The 27,938-nt window shown below is 40.5% G+C and overlaps 1 protein-coding gene across 8 annotated transcripts in view; it reads right to left on the bottom strand.

Moving 5' to 3' along the window:
• The window catches only part of SMG6 (SMG6 nonsense mediated mRNA decay factor), a 220,618-nt gene that overhangs the window by 149,281 nt on the left and 43,399 nt on the right, over nucleotides 1-27,938 (bottom strand). For all 8 annotated transcript variants that reach the window (XM_036408514.2, XM_045570988.1, XM_045570989.1 and 5 more), the window contains 2 exons: nucleotides 18,738-18,799; nucleotides 11,849-11,994 (listed from right to left, as the gene is read on the bottom strand). In XM_036408514.2, coding sequence (XP_036264407.1) covers nucleotides 11,849-11,994; nucleotides 18,738-18,799 — 208 coding nt within the window. The remainder of the gene's footprint in view (nucleotides 1-11,848; nucleotides 11,995-18,737; nucleotides 18,800-27,938) is intronic.

Raw genomic sequence — 27,938 nt, 5'->3', positions numbered from 1 at the left:
ATTCCAGATCTCCAGCTCATATGCTCTTAGTAAGAAATGTCTGCAGGCCTCTCTCCCCACTCTCCTTGCCTTTCTTCCCCACCCAATTAGTCCTCTGAGCAGTCTATATACCTTCAACACCTCTTAGAAAAATCTAAAAAGGTGAACTCAGTAACCCTAACTGCCATAAAACCAGAAGTAGAAAAAGGAGCTACTCTGAAAGAGCAGCCTACATGCTCTTGCCCCCTAAATACAGGTGCCCTAGCCACACTGCCCAGAGACTGAGCTAAAAGAGAGCTAGAGTCTGATGGTAAAAAAGGAAAGGAATCATAGCATTTCCTCTAGGCAGACGAGGTACCTAGAATTAGTCTCCCAATTCAACAACTAATTACTCTGGAAAAAGTATTTTTAAAATCTTTTTAGAAAGTATTGATGAGCTAGTAAATTAGAAAGGAATCCTCTGGTCAGGGATTGAATAAAGATGGAGAACTAGAGATATGTGTGAGAGATAGCCCAGCTTTACCCTAAGAACATTTGCTTACCTGATGAACCCAAAGTTTCATAGGTACAGCCAATACAACAGGATGCCCAAGATCTGTGCCGTAAAGTTGGAATCCCACAGAGCTACAGCCAAAGTATAGGAGTGAGTAAAAGATAACCCTTAGCCCATTGAGAAGACAGCTGGAAATTCACTGTGTCAAATCCTGGATCTGACTAGAAGAGAAAAAAATATTGCCCTGAAAATATGGACTGTACACTAGTCCTCATAGAATTCACATTACTTGGGTGGTAAGAAAACCCTCAAACGGATATTTTAATTTAAAGGGGTTATTTTAGACTTATACCGTGCTGTGGACAACAGCAAACTTAAATCCTATCCCCATTTCCACCTCAGGTCTCCAAGAATTCTCACTAATGGAATCCCACAGAAAATAAGCAGATTACAAGAAAAAAATTTTAATTACACAAGAAAAAAATTTAGAAGTACATGAGAACAACCAGCAGAAATGAGATTAGCAGAAACTCACCTAAATGAACCCATTCATCATAGTCTCTAAATCAACCATGTTTAATATATTTTAAAGACATAAGAAACAAGCTTGCAAATATATTCAGGGAACAAGACACTACTAAAAAAGTAGTTTTGAAGAAAAAACTCAAAACATCTGGAAGTAAAAATTTATAATTAAAATATCAAACTCAGTAGGACATATTTAACAGATTAGATATAGCCAATGAAAGATTCAGTGAACTGAAAGACAAAGTTAAAGAAGTTATCTGGAATGTAGCACACAAAAAGAAAAGTCAGAAAAATGAGAGAGAAGTTTAAGAAACATTAAAGACCAAAAAAGGTCTAACATAGGTCTAATCAGTCAGAGGAGAAGAGAAAGCATGTGTACATGCAGTATCTTAAAAAATAAATAATAAATAAAGATGCAGATGCATCTTCCAAAACTACTGACAATTCACAACAAATACTTTGCTGAAAAAATAATAAATATAAACCTAGACAAATCATTAAAATTGAAGAACATCAAAGAGTTTTTAAAAAGAGCTAGAAAGCACCCAGAGAGAAAAAAATAATTATTTTTAAAAGAGAAATAATCACAAGAGTGAAAGCCTAGAGACAGTAAACTATCTTAAATGGCCTGAGGGAAAATAACTGTAACCTAGAGTTCTATTACCAGCCCTGACCAGTTTTCTCAGTGGTTAGAACACATGTGTCAAACACAAGGCCCTCGGGCCAAATCCGTCTCGCCAGGCCTTGCAATGTGGCCCGCACCGCGCTGTCATCACTGCACTCCGCTGCGTTTCCATCACAATGACAGTTTATGACTGTTCAGTAAACCATTCGGCCCGCGATTTAGGCTGGATTTTAGATTTTGGCCCCTTCTCTGATTGAGTTCGACACCCCTAGAGAGAATCGGTCTGTAGACCAAAGAGCTATGGGTTCCATTTCTGGTCAAGGGCATGTGCCTTGGTTACAGGTTTGCACCCTGGCTCTGTTCGGGGCACGGACAGACAGGAGACAACCAATTGATTTATCTCTCTTGTTTCCCTCCCTCCCTTCTCTCCCTCCCTTTTTCCCTCCCTCCCTCAATTCTCCCTACCCTCCACTCTCTAAAAAAAAGAAATCAGTGGGAAAAATTTTCTCAGGTGAGGATTTAAAAAGAAAGAAAGAAAAAATAGAGTCCTATTACTAGTGAATACCTGTAAAAGATCTTTTAGAAATAGGAAAAATAAAGCTTTTCAGACAAATAAAAACTGAAAAGGTGTGTCATCAAAAGAACTTCACAAAATAACTTGTAAAGAATATATTTAAGGCAGGAAGAAAATGATCCCAGGTGGAGGGTCTGAAATGCTAAAGAAAATTAAAATAAAGTAGTAAATACATGGGAAAGTCTAAATAAACATTTACTGGCAAAATAACAATAACAAATAAAACAAAAATAAAAACAATAATAATTTGTCCTACAGAGTTTAAAAGAAAAAGAATAATTAAAATACATGACAACAGCCCTAGCCAGTTTGGCTCAGTGGATAGAGTATCAGCCTGTAGACCACATGTGTCAAACACAAGGCCCGCGGGCCAAATCCGTCCCGCCAGGCCTTGCAATGTGGCCCGCACCGCGCTGTCATCACTGCACTCCGCTGTGTTTCCATCACAATGACAGTTTATGACTGTTCAGTAAACCATTCGGCCCGCGATTTAGGCTGGATTTTAGATTTTGGCCCCTTCTCTGATTGAGTTCGACACCCCTACTGTAGACTGAAAGGTCTCAGGTTCAATTCCGATCAAGGGCACATGCCTGGGTTGTGGGCTTGACCCCCAGTAGGAGGCGTGCAGGAGGCCTGATTCTCTTTCATCATTGATGTTTCTATCTCTTCCTCTCCCTTCCTCTCTGAAATAAAATATATATATATATATATATATATATATATATATATATATATATATATATATTTTTTTTTTTTAAATATATTTGATTGATTTTTTACAGAGAAGAAGGGAGAGGGACAGAGAGTTAGAAACATCAATCAGTTATATTCCTCCTGCACACCCCTGACTGGGGATGCGCCCACAACCAAGGCACACACCCTTGACCGGAACTGAACCTGGGACTCCTCAGTCCGCAGGCCGACGCTCTATCCATTGAGTCAAACCAGACAGGGCAAAAATATATTGATATATATATTTTTTTAATAATAAAAAATAAAATGCATGACAACAGCAGCATATAAATTAGAATAAATGGAAAGAGAATAAATAGAATTTAAGCCTTCCACGGTCCCTGTATTATTTAGGAGAGTGAAAATGCTGAATAACATTTTTTATAATACTTTTAGCAAGGCAAGTATACAAACCTTAATTTTTAAGGTAACCACAAAAAGGAAGGAAGGAAGGAAGGAAGGAAGGAAGGAAGGAAGGAAGGAAGGAAGGAAGGAAGGAAGGAAAAGAAAGAAAGAAAGAAAGAAAGAAAGAAAGAAAGAAAGAAAGAAAGAAAGAAAGAAAGAAAGAAAGAAAGAAAACAAACTAGTCAGGGGGAAGGGGGAGAGATGGAAAAAAATCCAAAAGGAAAAGGGGGGGGGGGGGGAAGAATGGGAAAAATATTTGCAAAACATTTATGTTATAAAGGACTTATCCAAATTATAGAAATAACTCTTAAAACGTAACACACAATTTGATTTTTTTAAATGGGCAAAAGATTTGAATAGACACTTGCCAAATAATATATACAAATGGCAATTAATCTATAAAAAGTCACTCATCATCCTTAGTCATCTAGGAAACACAAATTAAAACCAAAATGAAATAGCACTGCAGCCCCAGCTGGTTTGGCTTAGTGGATAGAGCGTCGGCCTGCAGACTGAAGGGTCCCAGGTTCTATTCCAGCCAAGGGCACATGCCTGTGTTGCAGACTCAATCCCCAATGGGGGTTGTGAGGAGGCAGCCAGTCAATGATTCTTTCTCATCATTGATGTTTCTATATCTCTCTCCCTTTCCCTTCCTCTCTGAAATCAATAAAGCTATATCAAAAAAGAAATAGCATTGCATATTCACTAGAATAGCTAAAGTAAAAGAGATGGACAATACCAAATGTTGGCAAGGATGCAAAGAAAGTGGAATTCTCAGACACTGCTGGAAGGAATGTAAAATGGATCAAACACTTTGAAAAACAGTTTAGCAGTTTCTTATAAAGTTAAACACTTACCATATGACCAAAGAAATCCACCCTTAGGTATTTACCCAAGAGAGATGAAAACATATGTTTGCAAGACACTCATACAAAAGTTCATAGGAGTTATATTCATAACTAGGGGTGTGGTGCACAAAATTCATGCACCTGGGGGGATCGCTCAGCCCAGCCTGCACCCTCTCGCAGTCTGGGAGCCTACGGAGGATGTGTGTCTGATGGGGAGCGAGCCTAAGCCAGCAGTCAGACATCCTTAGTGCGGCCACAGAGGCGGGAGAGGCTTCTGCCACCACTGCTGCATTCACCAGTCATGAGCCTGGCTCTGGCTGAGAGGTGCTCCCCCTGTGAGAGCACACTGACCATCAAGGGACAGCTCCTGCATTTAGCATCTGCCTTCTGGTGGTCAGTGCATATCATAGTAACTGGTTGTTCCACCGTTAGGTCAATTTGCATATTAGCCTTTACAGGATAACCCAGAAGAGGGGTTAAAACTGGCAGTGGAATAAGTGAATGCTGCACAGACATGCTCCCAGGACCAAACTGGAATTACAACTAAAATACATTAATAGCCCAAAACTAGAAACCACCCAAATGTTCCATCAATAGGTTACTAGATAAACAAAACTGTGGTATATCCATACAATACAATATTATACAATGAATACAAAGGAATGAAATATGAACAAATCTCAGAAACATTATGCTGAGCAAAAGAAGCCAGATACAAATGAGCACACACTTATGATTCCATCTATATAAAACTCTAGAAAAGCCATATCCAATGCATAGTGACAGAGAGCAAGTAAGATTTCCTAGAGCCAAGGATAGGAATGGAGATCAACTACAATGGGCACAAGAAAACTTTTTGGGATGATGGAAATGATTATAATGATGGTTACTTAAGTATATAAATTGGTCACATGTAAATATTAAAATGCACCCTTAAAATGGGTGCATTTTATTGTATATAAGCTTTACTTCAATGACATTGATTTAAAAAACTGGATGGTGTGTGTGTGTGTGTATGTGTGTGTATGGCTAATATGCAAAGTGTCCCCTCGGGAGTTCAATCACTTGCTATGACATGCACTGACCACCAGGGGACAGCACAGAATGAAGGAAGGCCCTGGCAGGCAGCCAGCAGCAGGGAAAGGAAGGCACGGATCAGCCCTGATTGCCTGCCAGGCCTAGGGACCCTACCTGTGCATGAATTTCGTGCACCGGACCTATAGTAGTATATAAATCCAAATATACAAACAATTCTTTTACCAACTGGTCATGAACAAACATTTTCCACCGTGAGAGGGAGATTCCGCCTTGCCCATAACAATAATAAATATGAACCCCAGAAAACCTTGATTTGCCTACACTGTATTCTTTTGCTAGCTTCCTACCGGTGGCCCCACTTGAGCCTCAAACAACTTGGGAAAATTCTGATTGTGCCAACTTTCTCATCTGTACTTTAGTCTCTCTTCTTGTCTCAGATCAGATTCAAAGATCATTTTCTTCATCAAAGAACAGCGGCTGCTCAGATATGGGATTTGGGGGCAGGCAATACTTGCATTGTTGATCTGTCTCAATAAAGTCCAGAGAAGTTTTTGTGTCTTCTGATATAGAAGGCCAGATACTTGAGGCCAGACTGTAATTTACTAGCTGTGCAAACTTGCTTACATCACTTAACCTTTCTGATATGTTTCTCATTATCTATAAAATAAGACATAAAATACCTGCTCACCTGTCTCAGAGGACTAATAGGAGAAGTCAAATGAGAATTCATATATAGCAACTAAAAAGTGTCATTAGATATTATCACAGTGCTGTTCTGCTGTCATTATTGGCCACTGTCTCTGAAAGCTACAATTTTCCCCAGACCAACATTCACTTGGTTAGGGTCCCAAGTACAACTCACTTCCCCCAACCTCCAACCCTAGATTACACCAGCTCCCTCTGTGTATTCAATAAACACACCAACCTGAGCCCTCTGTAAACTACACATTCAGAATTCTATTCCTCAGGAAAAGCTTAAAGAGAGCTCAGAAAAGGCAGTTGGGAATCCTGCTGCCAACATTCCACCCAATTCCATCTCTTTTTCAGAATAAGACCATCCTGGAGCAAAAAATCAAATTGAGAAACTGTAAAATGGCAAGAGAGATGAGGTATCAAGCTCACATTAACTTCTGGGCAATGATGGGATATTGCATTTCTGCACTGTACACCGAAGCAGCTATGTACATCAAACTACACTATTACTTTGGAGCAAAAAAAAAAAAAAAAAATAGACATTTCTTCAATTGACATGATAAGAGGCTTAATAATTGGTATAAATGAATTTTCTCCTTTCTTTAGCTTTTCATAACTGCTTTTCCTCCCCAGACTAAAGTAACGGATTCATTCTAAAAACAACATGGACCCTGGAATCCAGAACTGAGTAGGCCACTGAAAACTTTACTTTTTCTTCTTTTCCAGAAAATTCTGAGGGAAGAAGTCTATGCTAAGCAGCCTGTTGATAGTTATATCTTGCCCCAAGGGACAGAGGGCATAGCTGAAGGATGCATCCTCCCCTGGCCTACTTTCTAAAGCCTAGCCTCTTCTGACCTTTGAATTTATTTCTCACAAAATGTGTTGGCCAAGCTGGCTCTCTGTTAATGTACTCTGAAAATGAAGGTCAGGCAATGCTGATTACCTGTAAAAATCTACCCATGGATCCTTGAGGAGAAAAAGCCCAAGGGCTTCTACCACCAGAAATATAAAAGGAGGAATGAAAGGGCCAGTTTACGCAGCTAAACTCAAGCTTAACCCCTTATGAAAGGTGGATTTCCTGTACAACTATTCTGACAAGCAGAGGATTAGGCACTTCATACATTCTGCTTGGGTAAGAGACTCAGACTGAAGTGAACTGCCACAGAGGAACAAATCGCTTTACTGAATATCTCTAAGGTGGCTGTATGTTAGACAAAGAAATCTTGGTTGTGAATGGAATTTCCCAACTGGAGTCAACCTCCATACATAACAATGCCATGTAGGTGTGAGGTCCCCACACAACTGAGTTAAACTCTATCAGTCCCATATAGACAGCTATGATTCGCTATCTCTCTGGAGGAGCACGTGTGGCACTTTACCTCCTGCAATTCAGGATTACTAACCAACCATAAAAGCAAGCATAATTGATTATGAAAGGAATGCCAGTCTAGCCCTGCCTCAATCCCAGCCCCTAAATGTTCCCTAAAGGCAGTAAACACCAAGGCACACTAAGAAGTGTCTCTTGGGTGCCCTCTTGCTGCCACCAGGGCTTTTCTGCAAGGCTGAAATAGAGCTCTGCTCTATGAACTGGTAGAGGAGGAAAAAGAAGGGGCCAGGGCACAGAAAAGGGAAGTTATTCCAGTGGTGGCCAATGAATAACATCCAATGATTTATAGGAAGTATAATCCAATAATGCAGTAAAATAAAACAGTGTGTGCATGAGATGGTTTTGATTCCAGGAATTATAAAACATATTTTTTTAAAAGAAAGAGAGCAAGAGGGGAAGAGAAAAAGGAAGAAAAAGAAAAAAGGGGGAAGGGCAGATTGGAGCAAATTGGGCACAGATGGGGGATGCAATGGGCTTTTAGTGATGCTCTTCCACAAATGTTGCTTCAATTATTCCTTTTCAAAAACTAGAGTTTTGTTTCCTTAAATTACAGAATTTTTAAAAAATTAAAATTCTTGGCATGCTTGTGGTCTAGATCAACAGTTCATCCTCCAGAATCATGTCAGCCAATCAAATGGCTACTGAAGTGTTAAATGCTGAGGCACGTGGAGAAGTCCCCATTTCTCCCTTCAGGCTTGGGAATGCCACAAAACGATTACCAATTGTGACATCACTCTGGAAACCACCTATCACCACCACAAGATAATGTTGGACTCAGGCCAGGTAAGGAACATACTATACAATGAACGCTGGCTTGCCTTCTTCATCCATACATTCAATAATTACTGAGTTCCTAATAAATTCCAGGCACTATGCTGAGGGACCCTAAACATCCCTCAAATTTATCTGTCCCCAACCACTTCACTTTAGAATACTAGGATTCTATAGATTCTTAGTAGTCCCACTAATGTGGGATTTTTGCATAGGCCCCATTCATTAGAGGAGATAATAACTCCCCCACCAATACCCCTGAGTGTTAAGATCACTGCTGAGACTGGAAAGTTTAGTTGGTAAATGATGTGGCATTAACTCAACTTATTTTCTCCTATGGACAGGGGGGCAAATCTGACCTCACAAACTCTACCTCCCTGAGCTCTGGGGAAAACTATAACCTAGGAAAAGGGGAAAGATGCCTTTCTCTCACCACCATCTAAGCTTTTTCATCCATTTTGTCTTGTGAGGTGTCCAAAGCTTTTAAACAGTTCTCTGTCTCTCTTGACAAGAAAAACACATCTGAAAAGTAATCAGACTAAAGTGATAGTATCATTCCTACCCTTGAACTACCTACCCTTGAACTATAGGTAATTTGGGGGAAGGGAGGGAAGACAATTATACAAGAGTAACACTGATCACACACACACACACACACAAATAAAATGAATTAGGGGTATCACAAAGGACATACATATGTTTTAGTAAGGACATCCCTGCTGCTCTCCAAATCATACTCTTTAGGTCCGCATCTACAGGGAAAGCCCAAGCACAGATTGAAAGGACCTCGACTGCCTTGGGGACCACTGATCACCTCTGCTTCATTCTGGAACGTTCCTTCTCCACAGAGTCCAGGAACTGAGTTATGCAAACACCCACCCAGAAGGATATGTCCAAGAAGGAATGGAAGGAAAAATGATGGCCCAGATGTTCTGTAGCTTGCACTGACTGCCAAATCATCACAGACCCCAAGCACCTGGGAGGGCCAAGCAGCATCAGGCCCTTGCTTCCTGGTTTCAGACAGTCAGGGTCCCGCAGCTGGGTGGCTGGCGACTCTGACAGCAAGCAGAGTGGACTGGAGAGAAGACTTTAGAAGGGCACCGGCTGACAGGACTTTGGGGCTGAACACTCAGGGCTGATTTATCACTTCCTTACTCATAAAAATGTGATTCAAACTGCTGCTGATTAGTGAAGGATTTAAACCTTTACCCTCTCCCCAACCCCCTTCGCTCTCCACCCCCGGCACAGATGCTGCTGCTCAGCCACAACACCCCCTTCTTGCCACTGTCCATGCAAGCACAGCACAGGGGCCCAGAGAAGATGACTCATATGCTGGGAAATGGAAAAGTGCATCTTCCCACCAACCAGCCCCGCTGTGTGCTCTGCTCACCCCTCTCCCAATGGCAGCCCACACAGTGGGGTCTGGACGGCCGCCTCAGCTGCACACCGGGTACTTGGCAGCACGTCCACAAAGCTCTCTGTCCTAGTTGAGTGTTATATCCTGTGGTCCAAGCTGTTTATCCCTGAAACACCCTAGGAACTTCTGACCACCTCATAGCATTGTCCTCTTGGCCCCATTGCCTCATGGAGGTGAGCATCAGGACAAGGCCAGAAACGAGCAGCAGGGTCTCAGGCACAGGCTTTGGCATGTCCTTCCTGGCTAGCAGGTCTTCATACAACAACCAGGGAGACGAGTACTAAAAAAGTTCCCTGGCCTCAACCGGGGGAACCACCTATTTCCTTCTTTCTCTCTTCTCACCATCTCACCTTCCTTTCGTCTGTATTTTTTAACCTTTACTAAACAACAGCTACAAGAAAGGACTCACTGGTGGCCTATGAAAGGCCAAGGTGTTCCTTTTCGTGGAGCAGAGGCTGCTGACAACAAATGCTTCACAGGCAAGAGCGCAGGTCCTTTACATTCACACCTCCCAAGATTACAGGTCACTTGGTGCTAGAAAAATACCTTGGCAGAGGCTGCAGCTCTGTGATGGGCAGCTCACTGAATGCTGTGGGTTGAGGTTAGAGGAAGGCAGGACAATGAACAGGAGGGCACCTCAGGAGGCCCCATTTCCTGAGTCCACTGAGCTTCCCACTTGGTAGCAAAACCAGCAGAGTCATGAAGAAGGAATCAATCTCCTGCCCCTTTGGACTTCACAGCCTTACCAGGACAGCACTTTACAAACTTTATTTCCTCCTTCCTGAGAAACCACCACTGTCCCCTAGGACAGCATGCATCCTCCGAGCTGTTCTCAGGAATAATTAGCCAAGTTCAAAATGGCACCTCAGCCTCTGCATCTTGTCTTCTGCTGGGAATTCTAAATGCTGTAAGCAGGCAACTTGAGCGGAGGAGATCTTCTATGATTCAGATATAACTGAAAACCCAGACAGACTAGCAGAGGGTCTTACAAAGTCCCAGGAAGAGACAAGTTTCAAGGGACATTGTGGCAAAATCACTCATTGGTAAGCTAATGTAGAACCCTCAAATATAAAGGGAAAGGAAAATAAATCAATTTCAGCGTGAGAGAAAGCAACAAGAAAATGTGCGATAAGACCCTGGCCAGGTTGCTCAGTTGGTTATAGCATCATCCATAATGCCAAGGTTGTGAGTTCGATTCCCAGTCAGGGCATGTACAAGAAGCAACCAATGAATATATAAATAAGTGGAATAACAAATCGATGCTTTCTCCCCTCTCCCCCACCCCCAAATCAATAAATAAAAATTTTTTTAAAGAAAAGAAAAAGTACAATAAGAGAACTAGATATAACCTGTCCAGAAACACCAGGTCTATTTTACAATGGAGTCTCCATGGGACAATTCCCATTTCTTGGCATTTCAGATAATAACCTTTCAGCCAGGAAACCAAACTTTACTCTCTGCCAATGCTTTAAAACAATTCTTTGGCATCGTGGAACAAATCTCTCTTGCAAACAAACACACAAAATAATGTTATCCCTATATTACATGTTTCCATAAAGGTAAACCACATATCCTTACCTAGACGAGAAGGGAAGGGAAATAAAGAGAAGGGGGAAGGGGAAAGGAGGAAGAGGAAGAGGAAGTTGGGAGAAAGAAAGGGAAATGGGAATGGGAAAGAACGGGATCCTGGTAACATCCTTTTGCTGTGACCTGGTCTTCAGAACATTTAAAAATCCTGCCAATCAGCATCTCTCTGCCCTCTCCCACTCCATCCCCTGCCTCAAAAAACCTCAGTATTCCAAAAAGCATTTTAGAATACACACTAGTTTGTTAGCCAAATTCTGGGCCTGGTGATTTTTGTGCTTCCAATTTGAGTCACCAAAGCTCATCAATTCTCTGTTCTTACTCCCTGGCAGGCTCCCACAAGGGATATCCCACAGGGAACTAGACTTTTCCATATTGAACAAACAGGGTACATGAGTCCAGAAACAGCTATTCCCAATCCCTGCCAAGCGTATGGTCTCTGCGATGAAACATTTCAGCAATGCCTCTCCCCTGGGAGAGGCTCTGGGTCTGCAGACTCCAAGAGGCCTTGCTGCTGCCTTTAGCATGGCCAGATGTGCAACAGCATCTCTGAGTTTGCAAATTAAGCTCTATACCCATGATTCCCTCCTTCCATCCCACCCAAGTACTAGAGAGTCATACAGATTTCAGAGAGCAAATTAAGGATGTGAGAGGCAATGGTGGGGAAGGGTGTGTGTGGGGGGGGGGGGGGGGAGATTTAGTGGTATGGTAGCATATGAAAAAAAGCTAGATTAATCTTTATCTGTCTAGATAAAGAAAATGAACATGCCTTACCTTTCAACTGGGAGTTGTGTACAGCAAACATGTTGATGGTCATAAGCTGCAGCATGCGAGTACTTCCAACAGGAGATGGACTATGCTGCAGCAATACCTGGAACTCCTTGAGTACCTTCTCAGCCACTGCAGGGAATGTCTCCATCCTACAAATACATCAGCCCATCAGTGAGGGACATCCCCGAGAGCACTGGTATATTCTCTCTCTCTCTCTCTCTCTCTCTCTCTCTCTCTCTCTCTGTCTCTCTCTCTGAAAGCAGACAACAACTAACGCATAGGGTGTATCCTTACTACTTTCACAAACCGTCCTACAATCCTAAGATTGTGGACAAATTTAAGAGAAAGTGTTCGAGGTTTGGAGATAAATCAACTCAATTTTGGATAAATTGCTATGAGTTATTATGCTTTGGTATGTTATTTCCTAACCCTTGGCAATAACTGGATTCAAACTGAAATGAAATCAAGGTTTCTCTCTGAAACAACTGGTTTTTCTAAATAGCAAACAAGTTTCCTTTAAGCTCTAAGACTTACATATTCCCCAAACTCTCTGGTTCACGAATCTAAAGGTTCTTTACTCAAGGCTTTACTTCAGAAAACCAGAAATAGTTCTCTGCTGCTGTCTTCTCAGGCACTGTCTCACCAACTGCTCCACCTGAGGGTCCCATATTTCCCCTGGAAGAATTCTCAGACTGAGGGCCCCCATGGTCTGTTTCAGCATTTCTTGTGTTGCTGTCCTCCTCACTCTCACAAGACTCTGCTCATCAAGGTCTGCATGTTTTCAGGCCAGTGGAAATATAATGCCCTGGCCAACTGCCACTCCCAATACAGGAAGAGCCTGTAATGTAGGAAGGTAGAAAGCCAGCCAGTGACCTAGGGCTCCTGAAGAGAGGTCATTCAAACCACTGACTGCCAAATGTGGCCACTGGATCCCAAACAGCGGTGCATGCCTGGAGCTCCTTTGGCAATAGAAACAAACCACAGCTGAAGTTGTCAGAAAGAAAAAGCAAATTCAAACTTGGTGCTAGAGAGAGAAGCCAGGCCCATTGAGCCTTAAGGCGATGCTGAACAATTCGTGGTCAGCGAAGTATCTTTTATCCATCCTCAACACCCCCACCCCCAAAGAAATGTTTGTAGTGCACTGGGTGACGGGGTGAGGAAGAGCTTCAGGCTGGATTAATAAACAGCTTCTGAAGAGCCACAGGAAAAGAAATCCTTCTCAAAAAAGACAAAACAGTTTCAAGTCCTAGAGAAAGGTGCTTCTAGTGTAACCCAAACCATGATCCTTTCCCCACTAAATACGACCCTCCACAGGTTAGCAAACTCGAGAGATTTCTGCCATTTGGCAATCTTCATTCATTGCCCTTGGATGGCAACTCTTATTACTGACCTTCTGGTACCCAGAAATCATGCCACAACTATGGGTCAATTACAGTTTACATTCCAGTTCCCTTCTCTGCTGAGCTGTCTTCATTTTCACTGGCATAAAACATACTACGCATTTGCTCCCACCTCCCATATGCCATTTCCAGTGCCCCATCCCCCACAAAAAATATAAAACACACACACACACAAAAAAAAAACACCAAAAACCCCTCTTTTTCCCGCTCTAAAATGTTTGAGAACCATTAAAACTCTTGGTAGGTTTGGAATGGCAGAATGATATGTTTGGAGCTGGATTGGATCCATTTTCCCCATGGGCTATAACAAAGGTTTCATTTTAAATCCTGACACTGTGCAGCACTCTTTCTGGTCGGAGGTGGGGAGGGGGGCTAGCACTTCTCATTACGAGAATAGCAGAGTTCACTCTGCTTGAAAAGCAGCCACACCGGGCAAGTTTCAGAGCCATGTGTCTTCGTGTTGAAAGGCGGTAGAGAGCCAACACAGAACGACATGACAGAGTGTCACGTGGGACAGTCTTGCTTCGAAGCTGTGTCTGAGGAAACCTCTTCCCTGGGATGGGAATTAAAACAGATCCATTAACGCTCCCTAGGTCAGACTGGGGTCTGAAAGGAGCAAGAGGCCAAATGTCCATATCTTTTTGTTATTTATTTTTTTAATCTTCCCTTGCCTTTCAACTCAGTCGACATCAACAAAAGAAAAAAAAATCAAATGCATAAGGATGTTAGAATAACTTCAATTCTGAGATATGAGGGAAGCTGGATCTCCTCAGACAAATCACTTTGTTAGGAAGTATCTGAGGGACATGCAGAAAAAAGACCTTCCTCAGAGCTCAATAATGGGGCTTCTGGTATCCAATTTTGTAACTAAAATGTTATCTGATTTTGGCTTCAAATTACCTATAAGTAGTTTTATGTCTTCCTCTTTGCTCCACCCCATATTATTAATATAGAACAAAAATCATACTAAAACTGAGATAATGACAGAGTACAATTTATGTTTAGAAACAACCCACAAAATAGAATTATAGATTTTATGGATACATATGTACATATGTAAATGCAGTAAAAAAGTCTGAAAGAATATATAATCTGATGTCTAGTGTTATCTCTTTAGAGAGCACAGGGGCTTGGGGAGAGCTAAAAGAAATTTTGGCCTTAGCTATAATGTTATGTTTTTAGAAGGAGATTTTATATATTACTTAATAACTGTTAGCCAAGATGCAGCAATACAAAAAAAAGATGCAGCAATACCAGTAGCAGCAGAGGAGGAAAAGAGAAAGCATAAAAAGATGGTAACAACAGCAAAAAACTGGAAATAGCCTAAAATGCCTACTAACAGCTGGCGGTTAAGATGGCACATGTGTAAAATTTAATTCTATTTCTTAAAGTTGTATTAGATTTTTTAAGCATGTTGGTAAAGTTTTACAAATATTAACTGAAAAGTTTTAAAGTAGTTTAATCTCAACTCTTTGACACATATTTGTAAAACTAAATGTGTATGTGATGTATATAGAAAAAAAGATAAAAATGTACATCAAATGTCAACAGTGGATAGCTATCTCTGGACAGTGAGAATATGGTTAACTTTTTCTTTCTTCTTTTTGCTGGGTTTTCTAAATATTTTATGTGATTTGCAATAAGCACTATATACAATAAAAAGATTTCTCCTATAATGCATACTACTGACCTTTATATAAAACAATTATAATTTTACAAAAGTATTATCAAAATACAAACATTATATTTTTAACAATTCCAAGTCCAAAAAAATGCATCAGTTTTTGAATTCCAAGAGGTCTTGAAGCAGGGCAAATAGCATGATGAGGCAAGCAAGTGAAAACTAAACTGGTAACTTTAAACCAAAGCAATAACAGGAAGCAAAATTATTATATTTATCACAAACCAAAAGTCTATAGGCTGCCAGCTTCTTGACTTCCCTCAGTGAAGTCCAAAGGCGGGTCTGAGCTGCCTGCCTCTCACTAGGAAAGCAAGTGTCTGTTAGGAGCCATGCTACACTCCTGATTCCTCTTCCTGTGCCTGAGAGGATTCTGTCCCAATCCTTTAACACTGCAGAAGAAACAATCATTTTCAGGCTATGCATTTCACCGACTTAAGGGACTGCTTTCTGAAGTGGTCTCTAGAGACACCTTATCTCATTTGAATGGCAGTTTTAAGAAACCAGTATTTCAGACAACATGGAGTGACTCAGACAGTGACTTAACGGGGCAGGACCCAACCTCTTAGATGCTAAGGAACACAGCTGAGATAGACAACATTGTCTTTGGAAAAGAATCAGGCTTCCTAATTCTTCTCAACTTCTTAATTTTAAAATACTGAACAAGACAAAAGCAACCCAGTAGCAAAGAAATAAAACTAAGCCGAGTGACAAAGGTAGACATCAGAGAAAAAAATCACAGTGCTACAGAACATAAGGACTGGATAGCTTCTACTTAAACAACTGATAAGGAAACCAAAGCCCACAGAGGCTCTGACTTGTTCACTCTCAAGGTCTTGTAACTAGTTGGTGGTGAAAACAAGCTCTTTGGCACTTGATTCTATCTAACATTCCAAGCCTCTTTTTCACTGGCTGCTAAGAGTAACAAGGCTTGGGTTGCACACAGTAGGCATTCAAGCATATGCTGATGCAATTTGGAGTGCTGGGCACTGAGAAAATGAAGACTGGAGAGCAAGACTGGGGCTTTTCTCAAAAGGCAGGCCAGACAGTGGATGTGTCTTCAGCTGCTCCCCATTACAAACTCCTCACTCTTAATTCGTTTTCAACGCCTCCGACATTTCACATCTTCTTGGTAATTAGGCAACAGTCCATGTTGTTGTGTGTGGCTTGGGCTCATTGCTTTTCTAGTCTTACAGACTTCTATACTTTTTTTTTTCCAATAGAAAAGTTTTTGCTGTTTCTGCCTTCCAGAATAAATATGGGACTCAATTCTCTTGCACCTCCAGGGAAGCATAGGAGGGATAGTCATCAGGGGGCTGGAGCGCCTAGACTTTACATACGTTCTCCTCATGTGAACACTACTATAACGCACTTTTTATGAAGGTGCAACTGGATTGGCCTTATCTTTTGCCAAGAGAATATGTCACATGCAGGGATGGAAGAGATACTGAAAAATAAACTGGACCACAGCAAACCATCTCTGACAAATGAGATAATCTTTAAAGGATTCCAGAAAAGAAAATTCCTGAACATCTTCTCTGTGAAGTTTTCTTACACCTAACCCAAATCTCCCCAGCTACAACATAAGCCTGCTTTCTCTTGCTGTCTTCCCTGGTTATAACTCTTTTATAGTTAAACACAGTTAGGGGAACAAACAACTGTCTTTAAATAAACCTTTTTTTTTTTTTACCTTAACTTTTTTTAAGATTAATTTTTCCTCTAGAAATCATTTCCTAGCTTTTTAATCATTACTGTGATTATTTCTCAAGCCTCCTCCAAAAATACATAAATCTAAATGTGAGAATTTTAAAAGAGCGGAAAAAATATTAATGCCTAACTTGATAAAAATATATCCTAAATATTCCTACATTTCAGACCAAGATTTATAACTTCTTTAGTCCCAAAGTCTCTAAAAAGCTAACAAATACCTAGAGCAGTGGTTCTCAATCAGGAGCAATTTTGCCCCCCAGAGAACATTTGGCAATGTCTGGGGACATTTTTAATTATCACAACTGGGGGATGGGGATGGAGGTAGGGGACACGATGCTGCTGGCATGTAGTGGGTAGAAGCATGGGATGCTGTTAAACATCCTGCAATGCACAGGACAGCTCCCTACAACAAAGAATTATAATGCTCAAATATCAATAATACAGAGATTGAGAAACCCTGACTTAAAGCAACATGGCACATGAAAATTTAAAGAACATGAGAAAAGGAGAGAAAAACTGAGTGAAAAGGTAGTAAGAGAAAGAAAGATTTAAAAAATGAGAACTAAAAAAGATGATAAAGAGATAAAGAACCAAAGTAGCTATTTTAAGTGCAGCACAATAATACTTCCTGCTATAAAATGATACTGATATCATCTTGCCCACTTGAAACTTCAGCTTTACATTACTCACTAATAACTGACCTGGGTCTACTATAACCTACCTACCTACTAGAATACGAACTAGACCCTTCTCTCCAATCTTTCTCTGTCTACCCATTTCTGTGTGAATGGTTCACTCATTCATACAACAAAGATTTACTGGGCATCTAATACATGATAGGCACTTAGAAACAACACTGTTAAGCAAAAACTCCTGCCAGAGTAGAGCTTATATGGGGGTAGGAGAGGGAGTGAGAGGGGAGCTACTGATGCACCTGGTTTACTTTTCCTAAGTGAATCACCTCACACTTATTTCTATTAATAGGGATACATCTATTGGTAGTACTCCATTTCCCAAGTCATTTAAATCAAGACTACCTTTGTGATAATCATCACTGTCGCTCTTACCTATGTTGATAACAAATGAATATGTAATAAGCATACTTTCTAGTTCACCATCCATAGAATAATGTTTCTTCAAAGAAGGACAAAGCCTTTCAGCCTCTCCCACTAAAAAAACACTCTAGACTAGAGCATTAGAGATAAACTTACAAGATTATGACAGAAAGTGAAAGGGAAATACTGACAACAGTGAGATCTATAATCCGAAACAAATCACCTCAAAGGGTAGCTTTCAATAAAACATCCAAGTCAGAAAACATTAAAACGCAGACGAGCTCTCTAAGAGCACCGCCACCTAGTCCTCTCCAAGCCGGAAGAGGCACTCAACACACACGTGCTCTGACGTGCAGGCGTTAGTCAGGCTTTAGGATCGCTAGTTTTATACAGTGGAAAACAACTCTGATCCACCAAAGGAAAACTCAAAACTTGATCTCTGTCCAGGGATTTAATGGGTGAAGTAACAGAGTTTTGCACACACAGCACCTTCCCTGAGATTTATATGTAAATCCATGGTAGATGGTGAAACCTTAGAAAAGTTTTAGCATATACTGAGATAAGCAACATGGTACAGGAACCTGAGCATAGAAGAAAGGGGTGTGGTTCAGGAGGAAGAGAAAATATTGGAGAAAAAAATGTTACTCTTTTTTTAAAGGAAAAATGAGTCGACAATATTCTTCCCAAGGAGGGCCCTTGGCAGTTGCACCCAGGAAAAGAGCATGACTTCTTTAAGGAGCTTACTAGAGGCTGAGACGGAAGGCAGAGGAAAGAGAAACCCAGAGGGATTAAGAGTGGGGGAGGGTAGGGTGAGAAAAGACTGTTTAAAGGGGGCTTTAGTAAAGGTAGAGAAAAAAGAGACATAGGGATAGAGAGTCATATTTCCCAAACTTCATGAGCAAAGTAGGAGTGAAGGGAAGAGAAGGTGGAGGCCTCTAAGAATTCACACCCTGTGCCCTCAGTTACAAACACAGTCTAGTTGCTAACAATATTAAATTCCAAAATGACTTGTAATGTAGGAAAATAAAATAAACATCCTGCACACTTACCCAATCCGGGTAAACAGCTTCCCATGGGCATGGAGAAAACTGAGGATGAACCTTTTGTTCAGCTGCATGGGAAAAAGAGAGGAGAAAACAATTAAACTTTCCCCAGTTTCCTGTTACTGAACAGAGTCCCTAGTGACACAATAACCTGGCCAGGGTCTAAGGGGTGGGCACTAGGGATGGGAACCAAATAGACATGCCCAAACTCTCACACAGGCCCAGGGCACATGCCCAACAGCTGCCGCTCAGCTGAGCCAAAATGTCAGCAGCCTCAGTGAGCAGACAGCACCCTCTGCTGGCAGCAGTGCCTCTGTGCAGGGAATGAAAAGTTGAATCCCAGCTAAGCTGGGGTGGAAAGATGCCTGAAGCTCTCTGAAATTTAGGAGCCACTCTTGCACCGTAATGATGGAAATGAAACACTGACATGGACAGGGATAATACTGATTTTGGATAAGTCCCTAATCTTATTTATTAGCTATTTTTCTATCTAACCAAGAAAACAGAACTCTTCTTTAGAAAACAAGGATAAAGTAACCCATCACTAACTAGCTCATCCAATTATACTTCTCCATCTTTTAAGACTAAAGTTCAATTTCAAGGTCTGGAGCTGAAAATTCAATTGTCTGCAGGAGACTAAGTTTGAAATAGGCTGGTGGAGACAGTAGTGATCTATGGCTGGTCCACTCTTTATGGACCCAAGATTATTTTTTTCTTTTTTTGTCTTTTAAAGAAGAGCAGAAAGCTGGGTTTTTAAGTGAAATCCTCTAGCTTTTAAATGTTGGCTACTAATGAAAAAAAAAAAAAAGCAAACATTAGGCAAGCCCAAAACACAAACATGCCAGCCACATCTGGCCCATGAAGTAACAAATTTACAATCTCAGCTCTATGTTCTAGAAAACCTACTGCTAATAAAACTAAGGGGAGAGATTCCTCTGAGCAAAACAAGAGTGGGGGAGGGAGGATTCAACTCCAAAAAAAAGTGGATATAATAAAAGACCAAATCTTGTTGTCATCTTCCCTGGTCTCCTAGAAGCAATATGCTCAGAGGAGTCAAGAATCTTAATCTTAGGGGAGTGATTAGGGCAAGAAACAGTCCGGCACCTCTGGATACTTTGCTCAACAGAAAAACTCTTTTGATTTACTCCCTTGCAAAACAGAACACCAATCAAGTTATGGCCAGTCTATCTATTTCATACAGAAGCTAGGTGTGGGAAAAGGAGTGCATTCTCACCCCACCAATGATTTCAACGCCAAATTCTGCATACAAACTTCAATCTTTATCTTTGTTTAAACAAATTACAATTAGTCAGCAATACTATATTAAACATTGGTTTGTAGTTAAAAAGCTCAAGTTGCCCTAGCTGGTTTGGCTCAGTGGATAGAGCATCGACCTGAGGACTGAAGGGTCCTGGGTTCGATTCCGGTCAAGGGCATGTACCTTGGTTGCAGGCTTGATCCCTGACCCTGGTTGGGCCATGTGCAGGAGGCAACCAATCGATGTGTCTTTGTCACATGGATGTGTCTCCCCCCTCCCTTCCACTCTAAAAATCAATGGAAAAATATCCTCAGGTGAGGATTAACAACAACAATAAAAGGCTCAGGACACTTAATTGAAAGTATCTCTCTCTGCTATTAGGTGAGTCAGGGCCAGGAACACTGAGTTCCATGAACAGAAGGGAAAGATGAGGAACTGCTGCAAAATAAACTGCCAGTGGTTACACCACCATTAGTGGCTGGCACACAAGTCTCTAGATCTGCTGGTAGAGGAAAGTGGTGAAAAACATGGGCTTTCCTGTCAAATCTCTGCCATTTACCTGCTGTGGGATCACAGACTACTGACTGAACCTCCCTACATTTTTCTTTCTAAACATGGCGGTAACAGTACCCATATATTAATGGGTTGGTAGCTTGAGATAAGGCAAGTAAAAGCATGCTTGACTTGTTGTAAACACTCAATTGTTAGCTGAACATTCTATCCCAATGAAGATAAAACAAGTAGTAAAATGTTAACAACTAGATAATTTGGGTAAAGGCTATATGGGAGTTCTTCGTATTATTCTTACAATTTTTCTACAGTTATGAGATTATTTCAAGATAAAAAGGTAAAATATCTATTCTCTCTATTTCTATTTTAACTCAATTATTCCTTTCCCCACAGCTATCATCATAAACTGGTTAACTCATCCATTACCAGGAGAAATCCTTTACCACTAGTTATATTTATACATACAGGATACTTTGATAGAAACAAAAGAATATTAACCCATCTCGCTGAAACCGGTTTGGCTCAGTGGATAGAGTGTCACTCTGACTGAAGGGTCCTGGGTTCGATTCCAGTCAAGGGCATGTACATTGGTTGTGGGCACATCCCCGATAGGGGGTGTGCAGGGGGCAGCTGGTCGATGATTCTCTCTCATTGATGTTTCTAACTATCTATCCCTCTCCCTTTCTCTCTGTGGAAAAATCAATAACATATATTTTTTTTTAAATATTAACCCATCTCATTCAAAGCAATTATCATTCCCTAAGCTACTAGGCAGCTTAGAAATTTAAACAACTTAAAAAATTAAGTGTAAGAATTAGAATTTTCTGATTTCAAAAAGTTCTCCTTCCCTTATACTGCATCTATCTCAGGAAGAGAAATGGTGAGCTTTACTCATGAAGAGCTGATGAAAAAATAAGAGCAATAATAAGGCATATTATATTGATAAAGTAAAAAGCAGCTCAGTTTTACTTTTAAGTTTTCCTTACCTATTAGATAAGAAACTCATACTGTATGATCTACAATGCTTCCTGGAGTAAAATGAGAGCACTCCTTGTCAGTTTCTGAATATTGTGGTTCTATCTATACTTTCCCAAGATCCTTCCCTTAGGGTAATAGATGAAGCCCACTTAATTACCCGAATTTGCTCTGGCCATTACTGTATTTTACTGTATGTAATAGAAAGTGAATTTCAATGCATTGTGTTTCTACCAGTGTGCAAAAAGGGAATCTTTGGGAACTTTTCAAACTAGAGGCAAAATACATTATCTCTGACCTTAATTAATGAGTACACTGCTTTATTTTTTAGTCTGAAAGTATCTGTCATCCTAAACATATAGTTGGCCTTTGAACAACATACTTATGTTTTTCTTAATAACTTCTTTCTTAGCTTACTTTATTGTAAGAATTTAATATTATTACATATAACATACAAAATAGGTATTAGTCAACTGTTTATGTTATCGATAAGGCCTCAGGTAGTTAGTAGTTAAAATGAGTCAAGCAGGCTATTAGTAAAATGAGTCAAAAATTATATATGGATTTTGGACAGTGCAGGTCATCAGAGCACTGACACCCAAAATTGTTCAAGGGTCAACTGCAATTGTTTTGTTTTAAATCACCAACAACACTTCAAGTAGGAAAGGAGTTAAAAATGTAGATGCATTCTAGAAAGAGGAAATAGGCATATTATATTGAGAAAGAAGGTTTGTTAGACATTGACAATATGGGCCTAATCAACATTGTATGTAACAATATAAAGCCTTCTGTTTTGAAAAACCTAACTGATACCAAGTAAGAAAAGTCTAGTCTTATTTGAGCTTTCTTCCCTCTCCAACATATCATGGACTGGCTTTCATTTTTGTAACTTTTTGTGGATTGTTTTTTGTTGTTGTTGTTGTCGTTTGTTTTTAGAGAGGAAGGGAGGGGGACATCAATGTGAGAGATAAACATCAATTGGCTGCCTCTTGCACATACCCTGGACCTGTAACCTGTGTATGTGCATTTGCACCTTTTGGTGTATGGGATGATGCTCAAACCAACTGAGCCACACCAGCCAGGGCATAACTTTTTGTTTTTTAACAATACACTCAGATGGTCTCACTCAGGTAGAGAAAAAAATATTACTCCTCAAATGATGAGACTAGTATTTGCCTCCAGATCTTTCTTGTACATTTACATACTAAACACCTGGAACTAAAAATGATTCTTAGGTATAGCCTCGAGGAAGTGTTATAATTATTAAAGGGCTCCTACCTCTTTATTTTAAGTCCAAACTCAAGTCACTATGCATGGGCTCCTGAGCCTTTTGTACCATCTAAAAGCAATGAACTAAAGAGACACTACTGGCCGAAACCAGTTTGGCTCAGTGGAGTGTCGTCCTGTGGACTGAAAGGTCCCAGGTTCGATTCCGGTCAAGGGCATGTACCTTGGTTGCGGGCACATCCCCAGTAGAGGGTGTGCAAGAGGCAGCTGATCGATGTTTCTATCCCTCTCTATCCCTCTCTCTTCCTCCCTGTAAAAAATCAATAAAATATATATTTTTTTAATTTTAAAAAATAAATAAATAGACACTACTGGCAGTAGCTGGATGGCTAAGTCTCTAGACACTCACAATTATGTCTGTCCTGTCATTAACTATGGGATTATGAGTAAAATGGTTTAGGTTGTTCCTCAACTATAAAATTTAATTTCCACCATTGGCATTGCCTAACTCCAGGCTGAAAGAACAAAAATAAATAATAGAAATTAAAGCATTTTTTGAAGAGTAAATGTTTTATGCAAGACCTGGTAATTATCACTTTAGTGCTTTGTGAACTGTGGAGCAAGGAAGGAGAAAGAAGCTGCTGAGACAAAAATATGACACAAGAGGAGAAGATTCTGAAATACACCCAATTTCCATTCCTAAATAGTTGCTCTTGCTTCTAAATAACTGTGTGTAAACTAAATTTCTAAAAAATGAATCACTTTAAGGATATTAAGTATATTCAGTATTAAAAGGAATTACAATGTTCATTTTTAAAGTTCTTTGGGGAGCATTATCATTCTCTAATTAATCTGTCCAGAATATTTCTACTTTTATATATCAAGCATTTAAAAATGCACACTCATACATATACATACAAAAAACTTTGCTTGTTTTTAAAAGGAGGTTCTATCTCTTAGATATGAGACCAATTTCTGGGCCTTTCAGAACAGGCAATCAAAGCCCATGTATCACCTCCCTAAAGCACCAAGATCACAGGGTAGAGGAGAGTGAGCACAGAGGTTATGCTGTTCACCTTCATCCCCATGCTCCTATGCCAGGCAGAGTCAAGAGCAAACCAGAGACAGGGTCTCAAATGCCAAGGAACTTATAGTCCAAAAACAAAAGATAAACAAATAACAAACCAACCTGCCAACTCCCCATTTATGTTCCAAAACCTAAGACAAGGCCTGAGGGCTATGAAGGTGCCAGGAGCACTGCATTTCCCTGTCTCTATCCTCAGCCAAAAAAAGTCTTTGTGAGAGATGAGATCTAAGGTGATAATAAAAGCCCGGCTTGTGTGGCTCAACGGTTGAATCTCGACCCAGAAACCAAAAGGTTACCAGCTCAATTCCCATTCAGGGCACATGCTGGGTTGTGGGTTCAATGCTCAGTAGGGGGCATTTAGGAGGCAGCCGATGGATGATTATTCTCTCATCACTGATGTTCCTCTCTCTCTCTCTCTCTCTCTCTCTCTCTCTCTCTCTCTCTCTCTCTCTCTCTCTCTCTCTCCCCTCCCCCTTCCTCTCTCTGAAATGAATAAAAACGTATTTTTTAAAAAGTATGTGGAGTTTGGGGAGGGAACAACCTAGCACACAAAATGTGGGAACCCTCTCAGTAAATCAGTAATGCAATACTCATTTAGTAGAGATAATAATTATTCCTTAGGACTCTCAGTATTCCTCTTTCTAGGACATGAAGAGCCACACTGAGGCTGAAGTAAAGCAGAAATGGTAATTATTCCTCACCTTTAGTTTCTCCACCCCTGAATTGTTCTGGGCAGGATGACAGATCAATTAGCTCTAATTAAGCACAAGTTTCATGTAGAGCTGTCCTACTTAGACAGCTGGGTCTGAGCCATGTGAATTCAAGTGTAAAACGTGCCTCTTAAAACCACCTCTTCCAACTATTGCACCCTTTGAAACCACGGCTCTCACCCTCACACTGCAGCTTAGTGCTGCTTCAACAAAGTCTTACATTAAAGCAATTTATTGGCTATTATTTCATTATCTCTCCTACTTAATGCCAGCAGACTGGAGGGAAATTGGGCTAAATGTCAAATCATCAGTCAGTTCCAGAAAATCCAGCCAGGAAGCAGAAGGACAGCCGAGCTTAGAGTACCCAGCAGGCTCTCAGGAGGGAAACTGGCACTAGGTAAAGAAAGAATGGAACCACAATTTTGTGGCTGTTCTATATTTATTGTTCATTTGTTTCTTTTTTTTTTTTATAAATATATTTTATTGATTTTTGTACAGAGAGGAAGGGAGAGAGATAGAGAGTTAGAAACAACAATGAGAGAGAGTCATTGATCAGCTGCCTCTTGCACACCCCCTACTGGGGATATGCCCGCAACCAAGGTACATGTCCTTGACCGGAATCGAACCCGGGGCCCTTCAGTCCCCAAGCCGACGCTCTATCCATTGAGCCAAACCGGTCCCGGCTATTGTTCATTTGTTTCTTTGGAGGGAGAGAGTAGGATAGAATAGTATGATCAAAGACTTACTGATCTTAGAGTGGAAGATCTAGGTTCAAATTTTGGTTATGCCATTTATTTTCTATAGAACTATTGGCAAGTCACTTCATCTTTTTTTTTCATTATTGAATTTATTGGAGTGACACTGGTTAATAAAATTATATAGGTTTCAGGTGTACAATTCTACAACACATCATCTGTATGTTGTATTGTGTGTCCTCTACCCCAAGATCACCTCATCTTAACAGCCTAGGTGCCCGTCAGCAGATGATTGGATCCAAAAACCATGGTACATCTACACAATGGAATACTATGCTGCCATAAAAAAGAAGGAATTCTCATCATTTACAGCAACCTGGATGGAATTGGAGAACATCATGCTGAGTGAAATAAGCCAATCAATGAAAGAGAAACACCACATGACCTCACTCATTTGTGGATAATAAAGATCATTATAAACTGATGAACCAAAAGATAGATACAGAGACAGTAAAGCAACAAGCAGATTGTCAAATTTCAGCGGGGAGGGGAGGAGGAACTGGGGGAGATAATAGATCAACTGAAGGACTTGTATACATGCATATAAGCACAACCAATGGACATAAAGCTCTGGGGAGGGAGGGGATGTGTGGGAGGGAGGGAAGGGGAAAAATCAATAAAATATGTAAAAATAAATTAATTAATTAATTAAATTAAAAAAAAATAAAAAAAAATTAAAAAAAAAAGATCACCTCATCTTTCTAAAGCTATAGTCTATTCAACTATAAAATGAGGTCGAATGAGATCAGTTCAGTGATTCTGTAACTCTGAGTGTGTGTGCATCACAAGAGCTTCTGTAAAAACTAGGTTCCTCATCCTACAGAATCAAATCTTCAGGGAGGGGGATGGGGGAACTACAAATCACCATTTTTAAAAGGTCTCCAGGTAATTCTGAAAATCAGCCAGATTTGGGGACTACTGGGCTATATCATGGGTCAGCAAACTATGGCTCAAGGGCAAATCTAGCCTGCTACTGTTTTTTTGTTTGTGTTGTTTTGTTTTGGTGTGGCCAATGAGCTAAGAATGGATTTTATATTTGTTTAACAGTTAAAATAAAAAATCAAAATATTTCATGACTCATGACATTTAAATTTCCGTGCCAATGAATATGGTTCTGCTGAAACACAGCCACACTTGTTTTTTTACATACTGTTTGTAGCTGTTTCCCCCCTGCAAAGGCAGAACTGAGTAGCTGCAGCAGAGAATGTATATAATCCAATGCCTAAAAATATTTAGTATCTGGCCCTTCACAATAAAGTTGGATCCCAGTGGTAGATCATCTATAACACTGGTATCTCTATAAAAATGTTTCTACCTGCACAACACTTGAGAACTACCACACACATGTATTGGAATCAGCAATGATTCTCAAAGGCATGAAGAGGGAGGGATAGTATGATTTAATAGAAACCCCATTTCCTGGATATTCTGATACCTACCTACCTACTTCCTACCACCTCAGGAGAATCATCAATCTACAATGTTCCTTCCAATTCTAAAGGCCCACAAACATATAATTCTACCTAAATCTAACCTTTCTTACCAGCTTCTGAGCAAGCACCATCCTGTTTTATGATCGGGGGGGGGGGGGGGGGGGGGGGGGGAAAAAAAAAAAAAAAACACACCAAATGCCAAAGGACTGCTGCTCTCAAAGATTTTGAACTCAAATATGCTAAAGGCTATAAAGAAATATACTAGTAAATGGGATGTTCCTGGTTTTCACCTTGGAAGCCACTATGAGGCTAAGTGACCAGGTGGAAACAGGATATAACCAGCCCAATAAAGGTTCCACTTAGGCCTGAGGGCCTCTGAACATTTCCTAAAACATCTCTAATCAAAGGAAAGTGGCAGATTAAGGTTTATGAATCCCTGTGCTGTGGTCTGACAATCTATAGCAACCAGTAAAAAAGTGCCACCAGTTCAGCATCTCGAGGTATACAGAAAAAGAGAGAAAGTTCAGCCAAAGGACAACACTGTTGCTCTGACTGGGTTACTTTCTGAATTACTCTTCTTTCTGACTCATCTCTCTCAGTGCCTGGGAACTCACAAGCCCATCCACCCAAAATGTAGGGGATCTGATATATCCTGTGTCTGAACAGCACAAAGTAAGAAAAGAGGAAATGGCTGAACCTTCCATTCGGTAATCATGTGGGCAACCTGAAAGCAGTTCTCTAAAGACACAAACACAAATTCAAACCCATCTTATAAATGAATGAGTCGACAGAGGTGAGAAGGACCCCATTCAACAAAAATTTACCATCTTCTGTGCACATGACACTGCACAAACTACAGACAAGGCAGAGATAATTCCTGCTCCATGGGTAACACAATTATAAAGTATCAGGACTGAAGCACAGGATGCTGTGTATTTCCACAACAGGCGCACCAGAGATCTCTAAAGGAAGAGACCCTTGAGTTGAAACCTGAAGGTTGAGGAAATTAACCAGCTGGTTTTGGAGACAAGCAAAGAATGGCATATGTGATGGTCCCAAGAATGGTATATTACAGAATGGCATGGCCAGGACAGTGAGTCTGCAAAAGGAAGGCCGGAGAAATAAACTGGCCAAGTAGTGAAAGTCCTTGTTAAAGAGTTTGATTTTAATCAAAGCCATTGAAGGGTTTTGAGCAGAAAAATTACATAAGAAAACCTCCATTTAAATACTGGACTTTCTAGCCCTAGCTCGT

The sequence above is a fragment of the Pipistrellus kuhlii genome, unplaced genomic scaffold (assembly GCF_014108245.1).
Source record: "Pipistrellus kuhlii isolate mPipKuh1 unplaced genomic scaffold, mPipKuh1.p scaffold_m20_p_39, whole genome shotgun sequence".
NCBI lineage: Eukaryota > Metazoa > Chordata > Mammalia > Chiroptera > Vespertilionidae > Pipistrellus > Pipistrellus kuhlii.
Note: the sequence above shows the minus strand (reverse complement) of the source record. Positions and strands in the feature narration are given on the sequence as shown.